General features: G+C 44.4%; 1 protein-coding gene across 9 annotated transcripts in view; it reads right to left on the bottom strand.

Moving 5' to 3' along the window:
- The window catches only part of ITPR2 (inositol 1,4,5-trisphosphate receptor type 2), a 4412221-nt gene that overhangs the window by 1863422 nt on the left and 2529274 nt on the right, over positions 1-19525 (bottom strand). For all 9 annotated transcript variants that reach the window (XM_069628470.1, XM_069628469.1, XM_069628465.1 and 6 more), the window contains one exon: positions 5284-5484. In XM_069628470.1, the coding sequence (XP_069484571.1) occupies positions 5284-5484 (201 nt within the window). The remainder of the gene's footprint in view (positions 1-5283; positions 5485-19525) is intronic.

Consider the following 19525-nt stretch of genomic DNA (forward strand, 5'->3'; position numbering starts at 1 on the left):
CCCGGTCATGCCAGAACTTGGAACACCGCAGGGGGGTGGCCCTCTATTGGCATCCCAACTAAACTAACAACAGGGGGACAAGAACACTCCCCTCTATGTCTCCCGCATAACTGCCACAATATATACGTACATGCCACCCATCACAGAGGCTCTTAACACTTTTATATATGATGTTCCACAAAAACTTTCTCTACTCGGACATGATGAGCTCAATGGATTATGCTACCGGTTAATTTCCATATTAGTGATGTAACTACCAACTAGCCGACTATATCAATTTATTGTACAGTACGGGAGAAAATAAGGGTCACTCATCCAGTCCATTCCGGGTATGGTCCCCTGCGCCTTCGGGACAACCCAGCGTGTCCAGCCAGCTCACCGCCTCCTCGGGTGTCTAAAAAAAAAACGCCTTGTGCTTATGTAAGACTTTCAGTTTTGCAGGGTACAACAGCATGTACTTGAAGCCAGATTCCTTCAGCCGCCTCTAACAGTTGCTGACGCTCTGGTTATCGTCCCTCCTTTACGAAAATGTTCAAGTATCTTCTCCCTGTCTTTGTAATTTAATATTTTTGCGATGATCGCCCGATGAGGGTCCCCCTGCCGGGGTCTTCTAGCTTGGGCTCTGTGCACTCTTTCTACTGTAAAACCTTGGCTGAGTGCTACAGTGTCTCCTGTATCAGCATGTTCATCATGTAGTTTGTTGGGTCCATGCCCTCCTCTCCTTCAGGCAGCCCCACCACCCGTATGTTATTCCGTCGTGCCCTCCCTTCTGCATCTTCCGCTCGGCTTTCTAAATTGCGCACCTGTTGTTGTAATATGCGTACCTCCTTAGCGTTAGTTGCGCTGACGTCGGTACTGATCTTCACTTTGCTCTCCAGACCATTTCAGGTCAGCTATGGCTGCCAGGATGTGTTGATCGCTACGCGATGGCATGGTTGTACCTCGTGTGTCTCCCACAGCCTGCGTGTGTATCTCCGGTGACTGGGATGGTTTAGTGAAGATGTCCATTGTGGGTTTTTTCCCATTATTCTTGTTGATCTTGGACGCCATCCCTACTCCAGTACTGGGCATGGCGCGCCACTCTTGAGGAGACTTGTATCAGGCGAGAAGGGCAGTCCCAGACAGCTCGTGACCTGCGCGTATTTCGTTTCTTGCTGCGTCTCTCACCTGCTCAGCGCCCCCCCCCCAATATGGGGTATGGTGTGCCGTCTGCTCCTTACTTGTGCCTGCTCTGCGTGCAGCCAATGTCGCTGTGGTGCAGCACAAAGTCTTGTTTGTTCTGCTTACTCCTCAATTGCAGCAATGGTGCTGTTCCTCACTTGTTGGTTCCTTCCGCCATCGGTTGTTAACCTGGCTGACCATATGCCATGTGTCCCCACTCTCACTGCCAACCGTCCAGTTGGTGCTGCCCCTTGTATGTGGCCCTCTGCTGGTGCTCACAATGTCTCCTTCCGGCTTCCCTGGATCAATCTCAGCTGTGTCCTGGCTGTTGTGTAGAGATTGTGTGCCGTGGGTCTCACTATGCAGCCATTTGCCACTTTCAGGACTGTGTTGGCTTTGAATACTGGGGACTCAGCCAAAAGGGGTCATGTTATGTTGCCCCGTGCTGTGTACGCTCTGTAGTTGGGGCTATACCCGTGGTGCACTCTTATTTGACCAACAGCACTCCTGAGGGTCGGGGGGGGGGTTCGCTAGCCTCCTGTAATTCACCCTAGGGATGACCTCTTGTTTATCTGTGCAGGGTACTGCAGACCTCAAAAGGTTATGTGCTGTATATAAAGTCTTCATCTGTTTCTCACAGTATCTTGCTGGGTTGACACAGTGGGCTCTGTAATGCGTCAGTCCAAGCCTCACTTCATCCCTTCTAGTTACATCTGCTTGAGTGCGTTACACGCTATTTATGTCCAGTCACTTTGCAAGCGGTCCTATGAATCCGCTAGCATATAATTATGTCCTTTGTTGAGGCCTGTGTGGTCTACGCGGTGATCGTCCACGCCGCATGTGCATCGCCTGCTCTCCTCGTCTCCGACTAAGAAGGCCATACGGCACTGAGGGACTTTGCTTCTTTTCCCCGGTCTCCGGTGTCTTCCCATAGCTGCGGTCTGCATTTAGCTTGGCCATCTGTCGTGGGCACACTGTAGTCTCATATCTCCAGATGAGATGTCTTTGTTTGTGGCGGCCGCCATCTTTTTCCACTCGACCGCATACAGCTGCAAACTTCCCAGGCGATTTTCTTCTGCATCCTTATGGCAATCTGTCCGTGTCACTCTCCATATCTACAGTATAGTTTCATAAAGCACCATATTCAGTTAAGTCTCTCATTGGCAGCTTTTAGTAGGGCTTCTGCACGGATCAATCTAGGATCAGCAGGAGCACATCAGGGAGGACGTCTTATCCCATGGCTTCATAGCCACGCCCCTACTCACCTCCTCCTTCCCATCTTCTCCAGCCTCTAAGTTTCATGTACCAACTCCCTGATATCTTACAGACGCCACCTTCCGGTCTTCAGCAACTTCCAACTCCTGATATTCACCACCAACATTCCCCTTGTTGTCTCCAACCTCCACCTCATGGTTGCCAATCTCCTCCTCAGGCTCATTAACCACCAACTGAATGTTACCAACCTCCACATCACGATCTACAGCCTCCGCCTCAATATCAGCATCTTCCTCTGCACTTTCACCAAAATTTTACTCACTATCAACAACCTCCTCCTCAGTATCACCAGATTCCTTCTCAGTATCACCAACTAGCTTCTCAGCTGAGTATTACCAACCTCCTCCATACTAATACCAACATCCTCCTCAGTATGGCCAACCTCCTCACTATCACCAACCTCATCATCACCATCACAACCACCTCCTTACTACACCCACATGCATCTCGGTATCACCAACCTCTTCCTCAGTATGATCCAATTCCTCCTCAATTCACCAGCCACCTCCTCACTATTACCAAGAACTTCCTCACTTTCACCAACCTCCTTCACATTCACCTCCTCTTTCTGGTCGCTCAAAACCTCATGTCTGTTTTCTCCTCTCCTTCTCCAAACTCCTCAGCGCTCTCACTGTACTCGTCACTCTCTCCCAAATGTCTCTATCAAACTCTAGCTCCTTCTCCGAACTACAGTCTTCTCTCTCCAAACACACACACACCAATTAACTTGGGTGTCTGGGTTTTATAGACCACCCTCCACCCCATGGGTTCAGTGTCCAGAGACTAGCGCAGAGCTGTGATTGATCACTGTGCTTACACTCTGGGCTTCAGGGGCTGGCCCAAGCTTTTATTTGGCATGCCCACCATCTTGAAATCAATTTCCTCCTCTTTGCTGATGCTCAGTGATGCCTGGGAAGGAAACTCTGCTTTCTCAGCATGTGAATCTGTAACTGATAAAACCTCTCTTGATGGTAAAGGAATTACTGATTACCGTGTAAAAACATATCTTTTTTTATTTTAATTTTTTATTTGCATTTAATTGTTATAAACAATTTTTACAAAATGAGAAGATCATTCAATCCATTAATCCCTTTAAGAAAGTACCTTTGCATCTTTGCTGAGTATATGTTTATTTGCTAGACAATGGATTGACACATCTGTATAACCTTGGGATATATTGAGGGCTCGGGTAACATTTCGTAAAGCATTTGGAGTGACCTTTGCTTATCGTGAGGCGTTTTACAATCGCGGCAGACTATAACACTGTTTCTAACTTTGAAATTGACTTGCTTGACACTGGCGAGGGTTTTAAATAAAGAGAAACAGGCACCCTTTTCCTTATTTCCTAATTTCCAATTCTGGGGTTCTAGAATTAACAGCAGTATGAGTTTTAAGAGTTCAGTGGGGACAGCGTTGCCCGTTATTAAGAGTATATGCTTTCTTTCAACAAAAATAGGGACTTATGTTTGTTTGCTGGGGCTTTCAGATTCGTCTTTTGTATAACTACACCCTGCCACATGGCAGGGGCCATGGGAGTTTGACCAGGGGATCCTCACCATACCCCCTTGCCCAAGACCGTCATCCGTGAGCTCAGGGAGTCATCTGGCCCGTAATTCACTCCCCTGACTGTCCTCAAAATAAGGAAGGGTCCTTTGTTACAGGGCAAAATAGCTCACAGTCTTAAGAGCAATGCACATGGATAAAAAGGGTCATATCTAAAGCTATTGTCCAACTGCGGAGAAAGGTCCAATGCCGGGGATGTATTCAGACAAATGACAGATTATCAATTTGTTAGAGGTGAAAAAAAGCAAATTTTCTATGCATGGTGTATTTCTAGAAAGCAATGTAATGATATCAGTCTTTTCGAAAACTGTCGTGCACCCGCAATAACTTAAAAACGTGCTTTTTTATATTTATTTGGGAGTTGCTCCATCAGGGTAGGTTGTCTCTAAGCCTATTTAGTAACTTGTCAAATCTGCCTGTGCATCGTTGTCTAAGCAAAAGAAACCATGACCCTTTTACTTTCAATTATTTGACACATGTAAAATGCATGGAGCCAAATACAAAACAAGGCAATCACCTAAGGAAAGGACCTGAGCAACATTTACACAGCATCCACGCTTTTTGAAGAGGGAATAGGAGATGGGAGTAACAGGGATAGAGCAGCCAACGAAACGATAGGGGTTATAAGGCAATTTTCTTAGGCGCTCATTTCCTTAACATGCTGAAAACTATAAAATGGAAGACAAAGAGCACCTGGTTCTAGGCAATTCTGCAACAATGATGGACAATTTTGCACAGATGCCACGCAATGTTGCACTTACATTTGCAAAATGAATAAATCACATTGGAAGCAATTCACTAGCACAAAAAGGACATTTTACTCTGGTTGGTTGCATTAAATATCAGTGCAAAACTGCACAACAACAGTAATAAATTGGTCAGCACGGGTACAATTTATGTGGTCTGTCAGCAAGGGCATTATGATGTATACTACATTACCAAAGAACTGCAAAACTTAAAAAGATATCACTCAGCAGACAGCAATCTGAAAAATCTCAAAAAGTGCAGTGATGCAGAAACATACACACATTTGTTTTTTATTTGTATATGGTTTCATCACAAACCTTTACAAAATTATGATTTCAAATTAATCACTTCAAAACATCTTTAAAGCAACAGAAATAAAAGAAAAGAAAAATGACAAAAGAACTCAGAAAACAGACGAGAAAAAAATAAAGAAAAAGAAAACAATCATTCAAATGTACAATAAAATACATGAAAGAATTCGAATGTATACAGATGTTATACATTTAACAGATTTGAAAATTAAATGTTCTGTCATACCTCTGTCATCACGACATCTTGACTTTTTTTCACGTATTTGCCGTCCACCTTAACAACTGTCTGCAAAAACCTCAGGTATTCCATGTGGCGACCATGAGTTTCGACACAATGTACAAAGTGTTGTACTACTCGTTCGCTTACTTCATTGCACAGATGATAATTGTTTGTAAAGATGTGCCTCATAGTTTCTGCTTCAAGTAGCTATTTTAAAAAAATCGTCACACTGTTAAGAGCAGATACATTATTTATACTGTAATTATTGTATTTAATTGCACAAAAAGGGAGAATTTTTTTTAGTCTACGTTCGTTAAGATCAGGTGTGATATCCTCACATTGTAAAATGCTTACAAGCACCTGGCTCAATACAGTGCATAATCTATCAGTGCTGTTTCACATAACGGAGAAGAAGCATGTGGCTAAACTCCTGCTCTCTCCATTTTTCCTCCCATTTCAACTTTCTTTCCTCATTGTTAACCTGCTTTCTACACTTCCAAATTGTCTTTTCTCCCTTTGGGCTTTGATTTTCCTCTCTTTTTTCTCTAATGCCCTTTACTTCATCTTTTTGTCTTTCTTTCCATTTCTCCTCCTACCTTCTTTCGTTTCTGTCTTTTTCTCTTCTTGCACAATTCACTTATTTTATTTTGCCTTTCCAACAATTGGGGCAATATGTTAAATGACACCATGACTACCACTGTCCCCCCTAAAGAATACGTTTGGCTTTCCCAAACTGTAAAGTCAGTAACCTTACCAACTATCACAATGAACATTACATCTCATAGTTATGGCAATTATGAGCATCCACACTAGGATGTTAGGCACCCTTGGCATCACGACTAGTACACTAGTCCAAATTCTGCCGATTTTTCGGCGTTGAGTGGGAAGATTTACTGGATTTTGCTGGAGGTAAATCCTCCACTCAAAACACAAACTCATAATTTGGCGTACTGATAACTTGGCGCTAAACTCAGTTACAGCCAATTTTACTACTTACCGCTTAACTCGTAATGAGGCGGGTTATCTCTACTTTGGCAGACCCCAAAGTGTTTGATTAGTCCATGAGTCACATTTAAAAACAGTATGTAAAACACATGTTTTTTTAGCCCATTTCTTTGGAAAGTTGTGTTGTACAATGCACCATGTGGGAACTTTCCCAAATATAATAGGATCTGGCTTCATGCACTCAGGGGTACGTTTAACACCCATCTGTCTTAAAGTTCATCACCTACTACTTTCACACTAAATACAGTTAGAAACAGCACTGCTTTAGCAGTGAAGCTGAAACTGACGTGCATTTAATCAATTTCATGATAAGAAAATGACCAACCAAAATGTATGAGTTTTACAGACTAATTCCATGATGCCCATAGTAATAAATCAGCAAAATGCTGAAAAAATGAAAATAAGGGGAGCAGAGGGAGAAAAAGGGGAACAATTAGCACAGGTTAACCAAGGGAGGAAGTAAGCATGCAGGGACCCTACACATATTAATATAAAAAGGGAAAAAGTTAAATGAAAAACAGATTGCGAACTAATGTCCTTGCAGACAATTGTGAGAAACCTGAAGGTGTCTCCCTAGCTGGTCCCTGGGAATCTGTCATCCAGGTGGCCAGGACACTGACATCGCTATTGGATCCTGTTCCTGGGGTTGGACCAATGAGGTAGGATCACATGGATGGGGGGTCCCCGGGGAGTGGGACACCGACAGGTGAGACGCCGTATCCCCCTTCCTTTAACACCTTTTCCCCATCCTCTCACGTAGGGCATTTCAAACCACTGCCCCCCGGCCCCCTTTCCAACACAAACACTTTAGCAAAACAGAAAGGACAACGGACTAACACTATAGCCGTTTACCTGACATGTCCCAAAACAAGGGTCAGGCAGTCAGGCAATTGATCAGAATCACACACACCTGACTGCCCTTTCCCTTCCTCACAGGGATAAAAGGTGGAGGCTTAGAGCACAGTACGAGCGAGGCGAGCATGTCAGACTGCAAGACGGGATGGCTAATCAGGTGCGGCAGTTCAAGAGAAGGAGAAAAGCGGCAGGGAGTGAGAGGGTGGCGGGGAGAGAAGTGACCTTGCCCTTCCCGTCCCAGACGTGCATAAACTTCGTAGAAGAGAGCCTAAGACTGCGAAAAATAGCACGTGTCTTGCAGCAGAAGTCAACCGTAGACAGGGCAAGCCTAGGCCGATAAGCAGGAGCAAGGGAAACTCCCGCGCCCATGGTACCGGCCTTGACTCCAGAGAAGCCAAAAGGCCAAGCAGTTCATCACAGCTAGTGAGTCGAGGGGAGAGCCGATAAGAACCGGGCTGTGTTGAATAATAGTCGCAGAAGTGGCAAGTTTAAACCATGTGCAATGAACTTTAATTCAACTATTGAAAGCATGAAGGGAAGACCAGCTACAGAGAGAAAGCAGCACCACTTGGGTGCTAACTTGAGAGACTCCGTTCGAGCCCCATATGAGAGCAACTACAAGTACCAGAAGGCCGTTGGAAGTTCAGCGAAATAGGTCAAGGTGGTCATACGTGAGGTCAAGCAAAATCCCAGTACAATCAAAAGATTTTGTTCTACAATATGTTAAGTGAAAGAAAGGGAAGTGAATCCTGCAGTGAATGTGAAAGTAAGGGAGACAAATCACGCCATATGAGAAAGCAAAGGAAGTGAATCCCGCAAATACAAACAAATGTGAAGTTGGCAGAGGTGAACCCGAAGGAGGGATGCCAGAGATGAAGCTATTACCCAAATGATAGCAGTCAAGAGGGGTCGGAGCCCGGCAGAGGGCGGGAGATCCAGGGGTAAAGCTATCATCCAAACTTCAATAAAAGAACTAACATATAAAATTGAGGAATACGATACATGAAGGGTCAACGCTCAGAAGAAGGGGACCCAGGGGTGAAGCCATCATCCAGCGAACATTGGAAACAAACTTTCATTTTGTTAAAGGGACTTTATTTTTGCAATAAGAGAGGCCCTTGAAAGCGAGAAAACAGAGCTATCCGGGATCTTGTTTTCATTTAAGAACTTTCTAGCGATTTGCATCCAGAAGAGGGGAATACCAGGGTAAAAGTCGTCACCCAAAGACCCTGGAAAAGAGACGGTGTATTCGGTTTTTGTGAGTCGAGTATGTCAAGTCCTCGAAGACAAGACACTTTCTAGGAAACGAGACCTGGCCATCGACGGTCCTGAGAACTACCATTGGAACTGTCATCTTGTGCTGGGAAAGCCAGAGACTTTGCTGTGCTCCAAGCTCCCATCTTACCCCGTGTCCAAAACGTGGGGAAGGGAGACCCAGGCTGCCACATCCTGACATATTATTTAAGAACACTTCTTCTTTTCTTGAGAACTATCCCACACCCCTTTTTGTATTAGTTGTGAGGTTTGGCAATAGGTTTCTTACTATACGCCTACTGTATTTTGACACAACACCACTAGGACTGCCTTATTTTTCATTTGATGGTAGAAGCTTGCTCCCATCTTAGATTTGGGTTTAGATTAGGCATTTTTCCAACCCGCATACAACTTTCATTGTTCAATAAACAACCTTGAACCGTGATCACTTGTGTCTGTCTTACTTATTGTCACCATGAGTCCCTCACACAATTCATAATAAAAAAGGTGCACTTCTGCCACAGAGTCAAACTGATGCTCTGTTGTCATGATTTGTAAAGAGGATTCCTTCACCCCTTAATCGCTGCAGGTTTTTTCCACTCCCAGCACCGAGGCCTTTTTTGGACATTTCGGTATGTCACATTCAATCCCTTGTAACCTTTCTGTTACAAGTGATACCCCGGCCAAATTTGCACCTTTTTCTTCCCACATGAAGGCGGTCATAACACCAACAAGCGTTAGTTGTTTGCTGTAGGGCGTGTGAGAAAGTAACAAAAAAGTGACTACATTCTGCGTTTTTTCAGAAAATGCCAATAAAATGTACAAAGAAGCCTGTGGTTTTTTTCTTGTAAGAGCCCAGAACAAATTGTTTGCAGTTCTGAATTCGCCATTTTCCAAACTTTCAAGAACAGGTTAAGTGGAAACAAAAAAACATTTTTCATAAAGTTACCATCAGTCATGTGAGAGGTAGGTGATTTTTCCCTTTTTTTAATGGGACATGCTTGGACAGAATGGAAGAGGGAGGTAGGAAAGCTCAATGGGAACACAGAAAGGCATACATTGCTGAAAAGAAGACAACATCCCAAGCACAGTAAGGGGTCATTTGTGCAGGTCAGGCAACAACTATGTGCCTAAAATTCCCATAATTTGGGAAAAATTGGAAAAGTGACAGAAAAAAAAGCATGTACTGGACATGTGTGCGCTTGTAAGGTAATGGCTTCTGTGATTATTGAGAAAAGCAATGTGTTCTATATTGTATATAGTTCATCAAGTACAGTGTCCTGCATTACTGCTGTAGCTATGTCATACAGTTCCATGTTGGAACACAACAACTGTGTCATCATCAGGATTCACTGAGTCTTAGAATGTTTATGTTGGAACTGGGGTCAGGTCAAAGGCGAGAGCTGCAACCAGATATCATTAACCGGCAAGATTGTGTGCCTCACTTGAATTATAATACTGGCGATGAGGGAGACTGCTGCCCGGGCTGCAGCTGATTGGCCCCAGAGCCGATGGCACGCAGCAAAGGAGCGGAGAGATGCCATGATTCACTGGAGGAAAGGGCGCGCAACGCAAGTCTATGTCAAGGGGAACCCTTTGTATTGCGGTTGCCATGGTGGCTTTTCTCTTCGCATTGCTCGCAACACGGTTCAGTTAAGCAGCGACGCACTGCACAGTCCTGCTTGACTGGCAAAGGGCAGGCTGAAAAGAAACGAGGAACAGCTTCAAGTTGGGAGGACTTTCGAGCTGTGCATAAGAAAGATCAATAAAGAGCAAGCGACACCCAGTGGGCATTGAAGTGGCACACAAATTTACAAATAAAGGAAGAAAGGGGTGTGTGACAAATAAACTTGCTGGAACAAAAAGTTGCTCCAATACAGGAGTGAATAGGTGCGTACAAAAAGACACCTGCTGCTTCACTGGGTGAACCACACCAAGATGGCAAACATACCAAGGCTAGCCATATTTCTGTCTCAAGGGGGTGGAGAATCACTGATTAGGTGGAAGGAATGGAAAGAAGATTTCTTGAAGTTTTTGTTAGTGGTTTATGGGCCAAACTACTCTATGGAAAGAAAGGATGCATTATTGTTTCACTATTTAGGGCATGGAGGACAGGAAGTGCTAAAAAGATTACCTGAACCAACGTTGGATGAAGGGACAATATGAACCCATTTGCCATAAGTATACATAAACATGATAAGCACTTTGCAATTAAAGAAAATAAGATCTTGGCTAGGTACAGATTTGCCACAAGAGAACAAAAGAAGGGAGAGACCAAAGAACACTTTCTCACGGTTTTGAGAGGTCTAGCAGTCAAGTGTCAATTCAAACCATGCTGTCAAGAGCAACACCTGAGAGATCAGGTGATGATTAAATGTGCTGAAGACAAGGTGCGAGAAGAGTTGTGGAAAGACAAAGATCAGAATCTAGACAGAGTGGTGGAAACAGCAAAAAGCAATAAAAACGCACATTGCTGTGTTTCAAGGAATAAGCCAAGGAAGGAAGGCTTGATGACCAAGCCAAACAGAGTATTGAAGGAACAGAGACCAGTATGGTAAAGAGGAAGAAGTAATACTACAATATACAAAAGAAAGGGACTACCAACAACAGGGACAGAGTCAAAGATACTTAGGGGAAGCCTCGAGGAAGAGGGAGAGGGTTTCAGGCGCATGTAAAAGCAAAAAGAAATATCGAGGCGGAGTACCACAAAAGGAAATACACCAATCACAGGCTTATAAAGATTCTCAGATCTTTATTCAAATAACTGTACAGTTTACAAAGAAACACAGTATCAGATAGCTATCTGGCCCTCAGTACATCACAAGTGAGAGGTACTGGACGTCTAAACATTTGCGTCTTTTATACAGTTTTCAATCGCAATGTCCAGCCCCTCTGCAAGTTAATTATTCTCGGTCTAGGGTTTGTGCCGAGTTCGTCTCTAGTTAGTCCAACTATATGCATTTGAATTACTTCTAGTTTGCATAACAACAAGTCACAATGGCAACAGTGTATCTTCGAATTTGACATTAAGCCTTAGTACATGTCTTATACAATGTAGTTCAACAAGAGTTCATATTCAGTATTTAAACAACACTGTATTCAATGTATGTCCGTGGATCGGACTTGTTGGCGCAGGTAAACCTTGATCTACAGGTCAAACAACATAGGTCAAGGTCTCATTACACGGCCCTAACATTTAGCCTATGGGCAGTTCAGGCATTAACTTATGTAAAGTCAGAACAGCTAAGGTTACGAGCAGAAGAACACTGTCCACCATTTTAGAACACAGAGTGACTTTAAAATAGAAATCAAAATGGCGGATGTTCCCAAAATGGCGGCTAGGTCGATCTAAGGTCGGAACCTTGCAACGCGGATTTCTTCGCAGAGCGGCTGTGCTTAGGCCAATACATACAATAAAGGAGGCATAATATGATATCCCGTTTAACACGCAGTACAGAGAGACTAACAGTGATCGTGGAAATTCCAGAGTTTCCAGAGGGTGCTACAGATGTGGAAACATAGATCACTTTGCCAGGGATAGGGAATGCACCGCCAAATTTGTAGAATGTAGGAAATGCGGTAGAAGGGGACACTTGTCCAAATGTTGCAGGTTTTGCAGTGGTGATGTTGGCAATATTGAAGATGAGGCTGATGATGGTGACATGATATGTCTGAGAGGATAACAAATCATACAGTTTGTTGATGCAGTCAATGTGGCGGGTGGAGTAAAGGTTAACAAACCCTGCACCATTGTTGGGTTAAATGTTACTGAGATTGAGATGCTGGTGGAGAGTGGCACAAATTACACCCTCATCAGCAAGAAATCTTGGCAAGAAAGTTAAGTTTAGGTAGCTGTGTTTTAAAAGAAGCAAAGGTAAAGGCAAATGCCTATGGTGAGAATCCCATCTCCATAATTGGAGAATTGAATGTCCTGGCAGAGTTCAAAGGAAAAACTGCAAAATCTAAGATTTTTGTAACTGTTGGAGGGAATTTGTTACCCTGGAGATGTCAGGCGGCTCTAGGAATTAAATTGGACCATAATAGAGATGAGCTCAACAAAGAGTCAAAAAGCGAAGTAGAGAGGGGTGAGCTTGCCATAGCTGGATGAGCCCCTAAGGTTTTTGATGGTGGTGTGAGTTGTTTAAAAATGTGTATATAAGATAAAACTGAAAAGAAATACTGTACCTTTTGCTGCTAAACTTAGACCGGTACCTCTGGCTTGTAAAAAAAGAAGTGGAATTAGAGCTAGAGAGAATGCCGAAAGATGGTATGATAGAAAGATCAGAGGCTTCAGAATGGATTAGCCCAATAGTGATTGTAAAAAAAGCCAATGGTGCGGTAAAACTGTTTATCGATCTCAGGGAGGTCAATAGGAACATCATCACAGAAAAGTTCCCATTACCAAAAATAGACGAAATGATCACTGATTTAAATGTTTGAAAAGTATATTCCTTGTTAGATCTTCGCTCGGCATATCATCAAGTAAAAATGCATCAGGAATCCTATGACATATTAACGTTCATTACACAGGTATATTTGTTTAGGTGTGTCAGGATGCCACTCGATCTCATCTGGGCTGCTAGAATGTTTCATAGCGTTATGCATGGCATCTTGGGAGATGTGAGTGGGGTCAAGTTTTATCAAGATGATATATTGGTGTGGGGAGAGATCTTGAGGAACATGATGAAAAACTAAAGAAGGTGTTGCGTAAGCTAGAAGAGGCTGGTATAACGCTGACATTGGAAAAGTGTAAGTTCAGGAAGAGTCCAGTGAATTACCTGGGATACAGCATTTCGAGTGAGGGTGTAAGGCTGAAGGAGAGTGCTGTTCAAGCCATTACTGACATGTTTTCTCCGACAAACAATGCAAATGTATCTTAATTTTTGGGGATGATCGAGTATTATTTCAAATTTGTGAAGGGTTTAGCAAGTAAAACAGTGAACATGAGAAGGTTAACGAGAAAAGGGGTGAAATTTGAATGTAGCGAGGCGTTTGAAGGAGAGTTTGTTTTGATAAAAAAGGATATAACGAAAGCACCAGTTTTGCTAGGATTCAGAGAGGGTGTGCACACTGTGGTATATACTGATGCCTCTGAATGTGGGCTTGGAGGAGTGTTGATGCACGAGGATGGAGATGGACAATATATCACAGCTTATGCATCAAGAGCGCCTAAGGAGGTTGAAGGGTGCTACTCGGTTATTGAATAAGAGGCTTTAGCCATTCTATGGGCAGTTATTAACTTCAGAGTGTATCTGTATGGTAGGAGGTTTGTAGTTTGCACCGATCACAAACCACGGATTGCTATATTCAACAAAAAGAAAATGGGGAACCCCATGCATTTCTGAAAAGAAGACACCTGTGGGAATCCAAAGAGGTCGCACTTGCACGAATCGCCCTAGATTTTAGTGCAAGGCCTGGCAAATTCTAAAATGTAGGGAAATAAACACAATGTTCAGATATTTGCCACGAGGAAACCAGTGAAACATGCCGGCAAAAACACATGCCCTACGTTCCCACAGTTGTCCCGATGAAATAGTACCTCACATGTGTGGGTGCACTGACCTGGGCGAAAAGGGAAAAGGCTAAACCACTGGTACATCAAATGCCCTGGGGTAGACTGGGTTTGACTTTGTGGCAACCCACAGATTTGGGCCTGGGATGTCGCAACTACTAAGGGAAACAGGGAAGCCCATACATTTCAGAAAAGAACACACCTGTGCGAATCCAAAGAGGTCTGACTTGTGCGAATCACCTGAGGTTTTATTACCCACAAGGCCTGGCAAGTTCCAAAATGTAGGGAAAAAATACAATTTTCAAACATTTGCCACCAGGAAACCACCGAAACACGGCAGCAACAACACATGTCCTACCTTCCCACGTCCCCACAGGTGTCCCAACGAAAAACTTCCCTCAAATGTGTGGGTGCACCTACCTGGGCACAAAGAGAAACGGCTAAACCACTCATACATCCAACGCCCTGGGGAAGGCTTGATTTGATTATTTTGTCTCCTGGCCTCAGAAGTATTTGAGCTGGGCTCAACATCCGTTTTTAACGTTTTCTTATTTCTAGGGCACATTTTAACTGTATTCACTTAAGAGCTGTGGTGGTGGCAAGGCTCAATGGGGGTGTGAACCAATCGTGTTTCCTTTGTGGGGCACCTAAGGAGGACTTGGCACATTTGTTTATGTTTCGTCCAGCTTTTTAAATTATTAGAGAACATACTCTGAAACCTGTATTGTTGGGTTTGGGCTTTCGTCGTTACAAGCCTGCATTACAATATTTGCTGCGGGCGGATTCTGTACATGTGGGTCGGGCTGTATTGACTTTTTAAAACGTGCTCTGTTTTGGAGAGAATCTTTATTAAGATCAGTTAGATTTTTAGCACTGGAAGTCTTTTTATGGTTATTTGGCCTAACCAAGGTTATTTAAAAATGTTTGTAATATTGTTGATTGTTACCTTTGCTGTATGTTGTTATGGTATGCATCGTTTTACCAAAATAAACAATGACTGGATTTGGCTTTGTGGACAACCCACAGTTTTGGGCCTGGGGTGTCGCAGCCACCAATGATAACAGGGAACCCCATTCACTTCTAAAACCAAGACACCTGTGGGAATCGAAAGAGGTCTGACCTGCGCAAATCGCCCTAGAATGTATTACCCACAAGGCACGGCAAAGTCCAAAATGTAGGGAAAAAAACTCAAATTTCAGACATTTGCCTCCAGGAAACCATCGAAACATGCCGCAACACATGTCCTACCTTCCCACAGGTGTCCCCATGAAAACAGTACCTCACATGTGAGGGTGCACTGACCTGGGCGCAAAGGGAAAAGGCTAAACCACTGGTACATCAAATGCCCTGGGGAAGACTGGATTTGGCTTTGTTGACAACCCACACATTTGGCCCTGGGGTGTTGCAACCACCAAGGAAAAAAAGCAACCCCATGCATTTTTGAAAAGAAGACACCTGTGGGAATCCAAAGAGGTTTGACTTGCACACCACCCTAGATTGTATTACTACAAAGCCAGGCAAATTCCAAAATGTAGAGAAATAAACACAGTTTTCAGACATTTGCCACCAGGAAACCACCGAAACACACCAGCAACATCACATGTCCTACCTTCCCACATTCCCACAGGTGACCCAATGAAAACGGTACCTGACATGTGTGGGTGCACTGACCTGGGTGCAAAGTGAAAAAGCTAAACCACTGGTACACCAAAGGGCCATGGAAGAACATATTCTTTACTGTATTTGGTCTTGTGGACAATCCACAGTTTTGGGCCTGGGGTGTCGCAGCCACCAAGGATAACAGGAACCCCATTCATTTCTAAAAGCAAGACACCTGTGGGAATTGAAAGAGGTCTGACTTGCGCAAATCGCCCTAGAATTTATTACCCACAAGGCATGGCAAAGTCCAAAATGTAGGGAAAAAAACTGAATTTTCAGACATTTGCCTCCAGGAATCCTTCGAAACACGCCAGCAACTGCACATGTCCTACCTTCACACGTTCCCACAGGTGTTCCAACAAAAATGGTACCTCACATGTGTGGGCGCCCTTACCTAGACGCAAAGGGGAAAAGGCTAAACGACTGGTACATCAAACGCACTGGGTAGACTGGATTTGGCTTTGTGGACAACCCACAGATTTGGGCCTGGGGCGTCTCAGCCACCAAGGAAAACAGGGAACCCCATGCATTTCTGAAAAGAAGACACCCGTGGGAATCCAAAGAGGTCTGACTTGCGCAAATCGCCCTTGAATGTATATTACCAACAAGGCCCGGCAAATTCCAAAATGAATGAAAAAATAAAATGTTCAGATATTTGCCAACAGGAAACCACCGAAAACATGCTGGCAACAACACATGTCCTTCCTTTCCAACGTTCCCACAGGTGTCCTGACGAAACCAGTACTTCACATGTGTGGGTGCCCCTACCTGGGCACAAAGGGAAAAGACTAAACCACTGGTACATCAAATGCCCTGGGGAAGACTGAATGTGGCTTTGTGGACAACCCACAGATTTGGGCCTGGTGTGTCGCAGCCACCAAGGAAAACAGGGAATCCCATGTGTTTCTGAAAAGAGGACTCCTGTGGGAATCCACAGAGGTCTGACATGGGTGAATAGCCCTAGATTTTACTACCTACAAGGCCCAGCAAATACCAAAATGTAGGAAAAAAATCAATGTTCAGACATTTGCCACCAGGAAACCACAGAAACACGCAGGCAACATCACATGTCCTACCTTCCCACGTTCCCGCAGATGTCCCGAAGAAAACAGTGCCTCACATATATGGGTGCCCTACCTGGGTGCAAAGGGAAAAGGCTATCCCACTAGTACACCAAAGGGCTTTGGAAGACCATATTTTTACTGTATTTGGTCTTGTGGACAATTCACAGATTTGGGCCTGGGGTGTCACAGCCACCAAGGAAAACAGGGAACCCCATGCATTTCTGAAAACAAAACACCAGTGGGAATCCAAAGAGGTCTGGCATGTGCAAATCATCCTAGATTTTATTACCTACAAGGTCCGGCAATGTCCAAAATGTAGGGGGGGGGAACTAAATTTTCAGGCATTTGCCACTTGGAAACCACCAAAACACGCAGGCAACAACACATTTTCTACCTTCCCACATTCCCACAGGTGTCCCGATGAAAACTGTACCTCACGCGTGTGGGTGCACTGACCTGGCTGCAAAGGGAAAAGGCTAAACCACTGGTACACCAGGCCTTGGCAGACCATATTTTTACTGTATTTGGTCTTGTGGACAATCCACAGATTTGGGCCTGGGATGTCGCAGCCACCAAAGAAAACAGGGAACCCAATGCATTTTTTTTTAAACTTTATTTTATAGAGAGTCACATCAGAACAGAGTTTCAGATTAAACAGAGAATACCAACAAGTACAACATTTCAGTTATAGTAAGCACAGTACAGATTACATAGCAGATCAAGGCGTTGATGAGGGAGTGAAGTCATTGTCTGAAAGCATATTGCATAAGTAGCTTCTGAACGCAGCCCAGATGTGCATTGACAGATTTCCAGCACTTTAATATACAGCGTTTTGCAACTACACAAGTAACATTAAAAAAATCGCTGGGTTGTCTCGGACACCTTGCCAATGTCCCCGAACAGGTATTTCAAGGGGGATGGGGATGAAGGGATTGATGTGATTTTTTCAAGGATGTCCGCAACCTCACCCCAAAATTTCGCCACTAAAGGGCACACCGAGTACATATGATGGGCATCTGCAATCGGTGCATCACATTTCAAACATTTCCCTGTGCAACCCTTCACAAATTTGGTTAACTTGGCGGGGGTGTAGTGTAATTGGTTAAGTATTTTAAATTGAATTAATCACAGTCCAGAGTCCAGGGATACAGATCTAGTAAGTTGACAGTATCTAAGCCACTGCCCCTCGGTCAGTGTGGTTCCCAAGTATCACTCCCAGGACTCCTTTATGGTGTTACAGGAGCTCGAGTGTGATTGGACTAGGGCATACACAGCGAAACCCGTTTCCTCCGCCCATCAGTCGCTGTTATGGCTCTTGTGCATTCATGCGTAGCAGGTTCTCTAGGGAACATCGGCCACTTGGACGTAAATGCAGCTTTCATACAATGGTATTGAAATTGTTGAAGTTGTCCCCCTCCCACTGTGTCCACAAAATGCACTAGTTCTACGTGTGTACCCCCAGGAAACATATCCCGCATTTTAAGTTGTTTGGTCAGGTCCCATAACAATTGCAGGGCTTTATGAAATGTGGGTGTAATATTAGGGTAGCCCCATAGTGGGACCTCTGGGTCGTATGGGATCGTCAGTCCAGTCCTATTATGTATCTTGGACCATGCATGTACAGTAGTGCTTACCAGGTCAAATTCACAAGAATCTTTGTGATTGAGGCCAAAGATGACCGATCGAACATCGGAGGGGGAGGCAGCGTATTTCTCTATGGGGATATGTGTAGCTGTGTCATCAGGGTCAAACCAGTGCTTGGCGAATTGCGCCTGGGCTACTAAATAATATAATTCGAAGTCTGGGGCTGAAATGCCCCCGCTCGAGAACGGTTCCACTAGTTTGGCCCACTTCATCCTGGCGGTCTTCCCCCCCTCACACAAACGAGGTGGCAAGAGACTGAAGTTTGATAAAGAAATCTTTACCGGGCCAAATGGGAATATTCCCGAAGCAGTACAATAGCTTAGGGAGGACTATCATTTTCAAAAGAGCCACTCGGCCATATAGGGGATAGGGAGTTTGGTCCACAATTGCAATTTGGTGGTTAGTGTCTGCAGGAGTTCTTCGTAGTTATCTATGTATAATGTACGTTTGTTGTTATATACAACAACTCCCAGGTAGCGGACCCGTGTGGGGGAACACTTAAACCCATCCATGTTGGACAAGTCATGTGTAGCTGGGGTCAGTGGGAACAGCTCAGACTTGGATACAATTATCTTATATCCGGAGTATTCGGCAAATACATGAATATCAGCCATAATGGGTGCCAAGTTAGTTTTCGGGTCGTGGATATAAAGCAGGGTATTGTCAGCGTAAAGGGAAATTATCTGTGGAGGTCCCGTCATTCTGATACCCCTGTGTGCATGGTTTTTCCGGATGAATTCTGCCATAGGCTCAATTGAGAGAGCAAACAGAATGGGGGAGAAGGGACAGCCCTGCCGGTGCCCCGTCCCCAAGAAAAGAGAGAAGACATGGTGTGATTGGTGAGGACTCTCGCTTCCGGGTTAGTGTAAAGAAACCAGACACATTTAAGAAAGTACTGTCCCAGGCTGAAACGTTCGAGCACTGAGAATAGGTAGGACTAGGACACTGAGTCGAACGCCTTCTCGGCATCTAAAGCAGCAGTTGCTGCGTCGGCCTTCAGGTTGATCTGTGCCATTACTCTGAATAGCCGCCACAGGTTTAGGGCTGTGGATCAAGTGGGAATTAAGCCTGCTTGGTCAGGATGGATCATGGTGGGCATGTGTGGTAGGAGTCTGGTCGCTAGGATTTTGGCATCGGTATCGATCAGGGAAAGGGGTCTATAGGAGGACATTTCATATGCGGGGCGCTGGGATTTAAGAAGGACCGTGATCACAGCCTCACGCATGGATTCAGGGAGCGTGCCTCGATCCATCGC

The sequence above is a fragment of the Ambystoma mexicanum genome, chromosome 12 (genome assembly GCF_040938575.1).
Source record: "Ambystoma mexicanum isolate Mex_15411 chromosome 12, UKY_AmexF1_1, whole genome shotgun sequence".
NCBI classification, from domain to species: Eukaryota; Metazoa; Chordata; class Amphibia; order Caudata; family Ambystomatidae; genus Ambystoma; species Ambystoma mexicanum.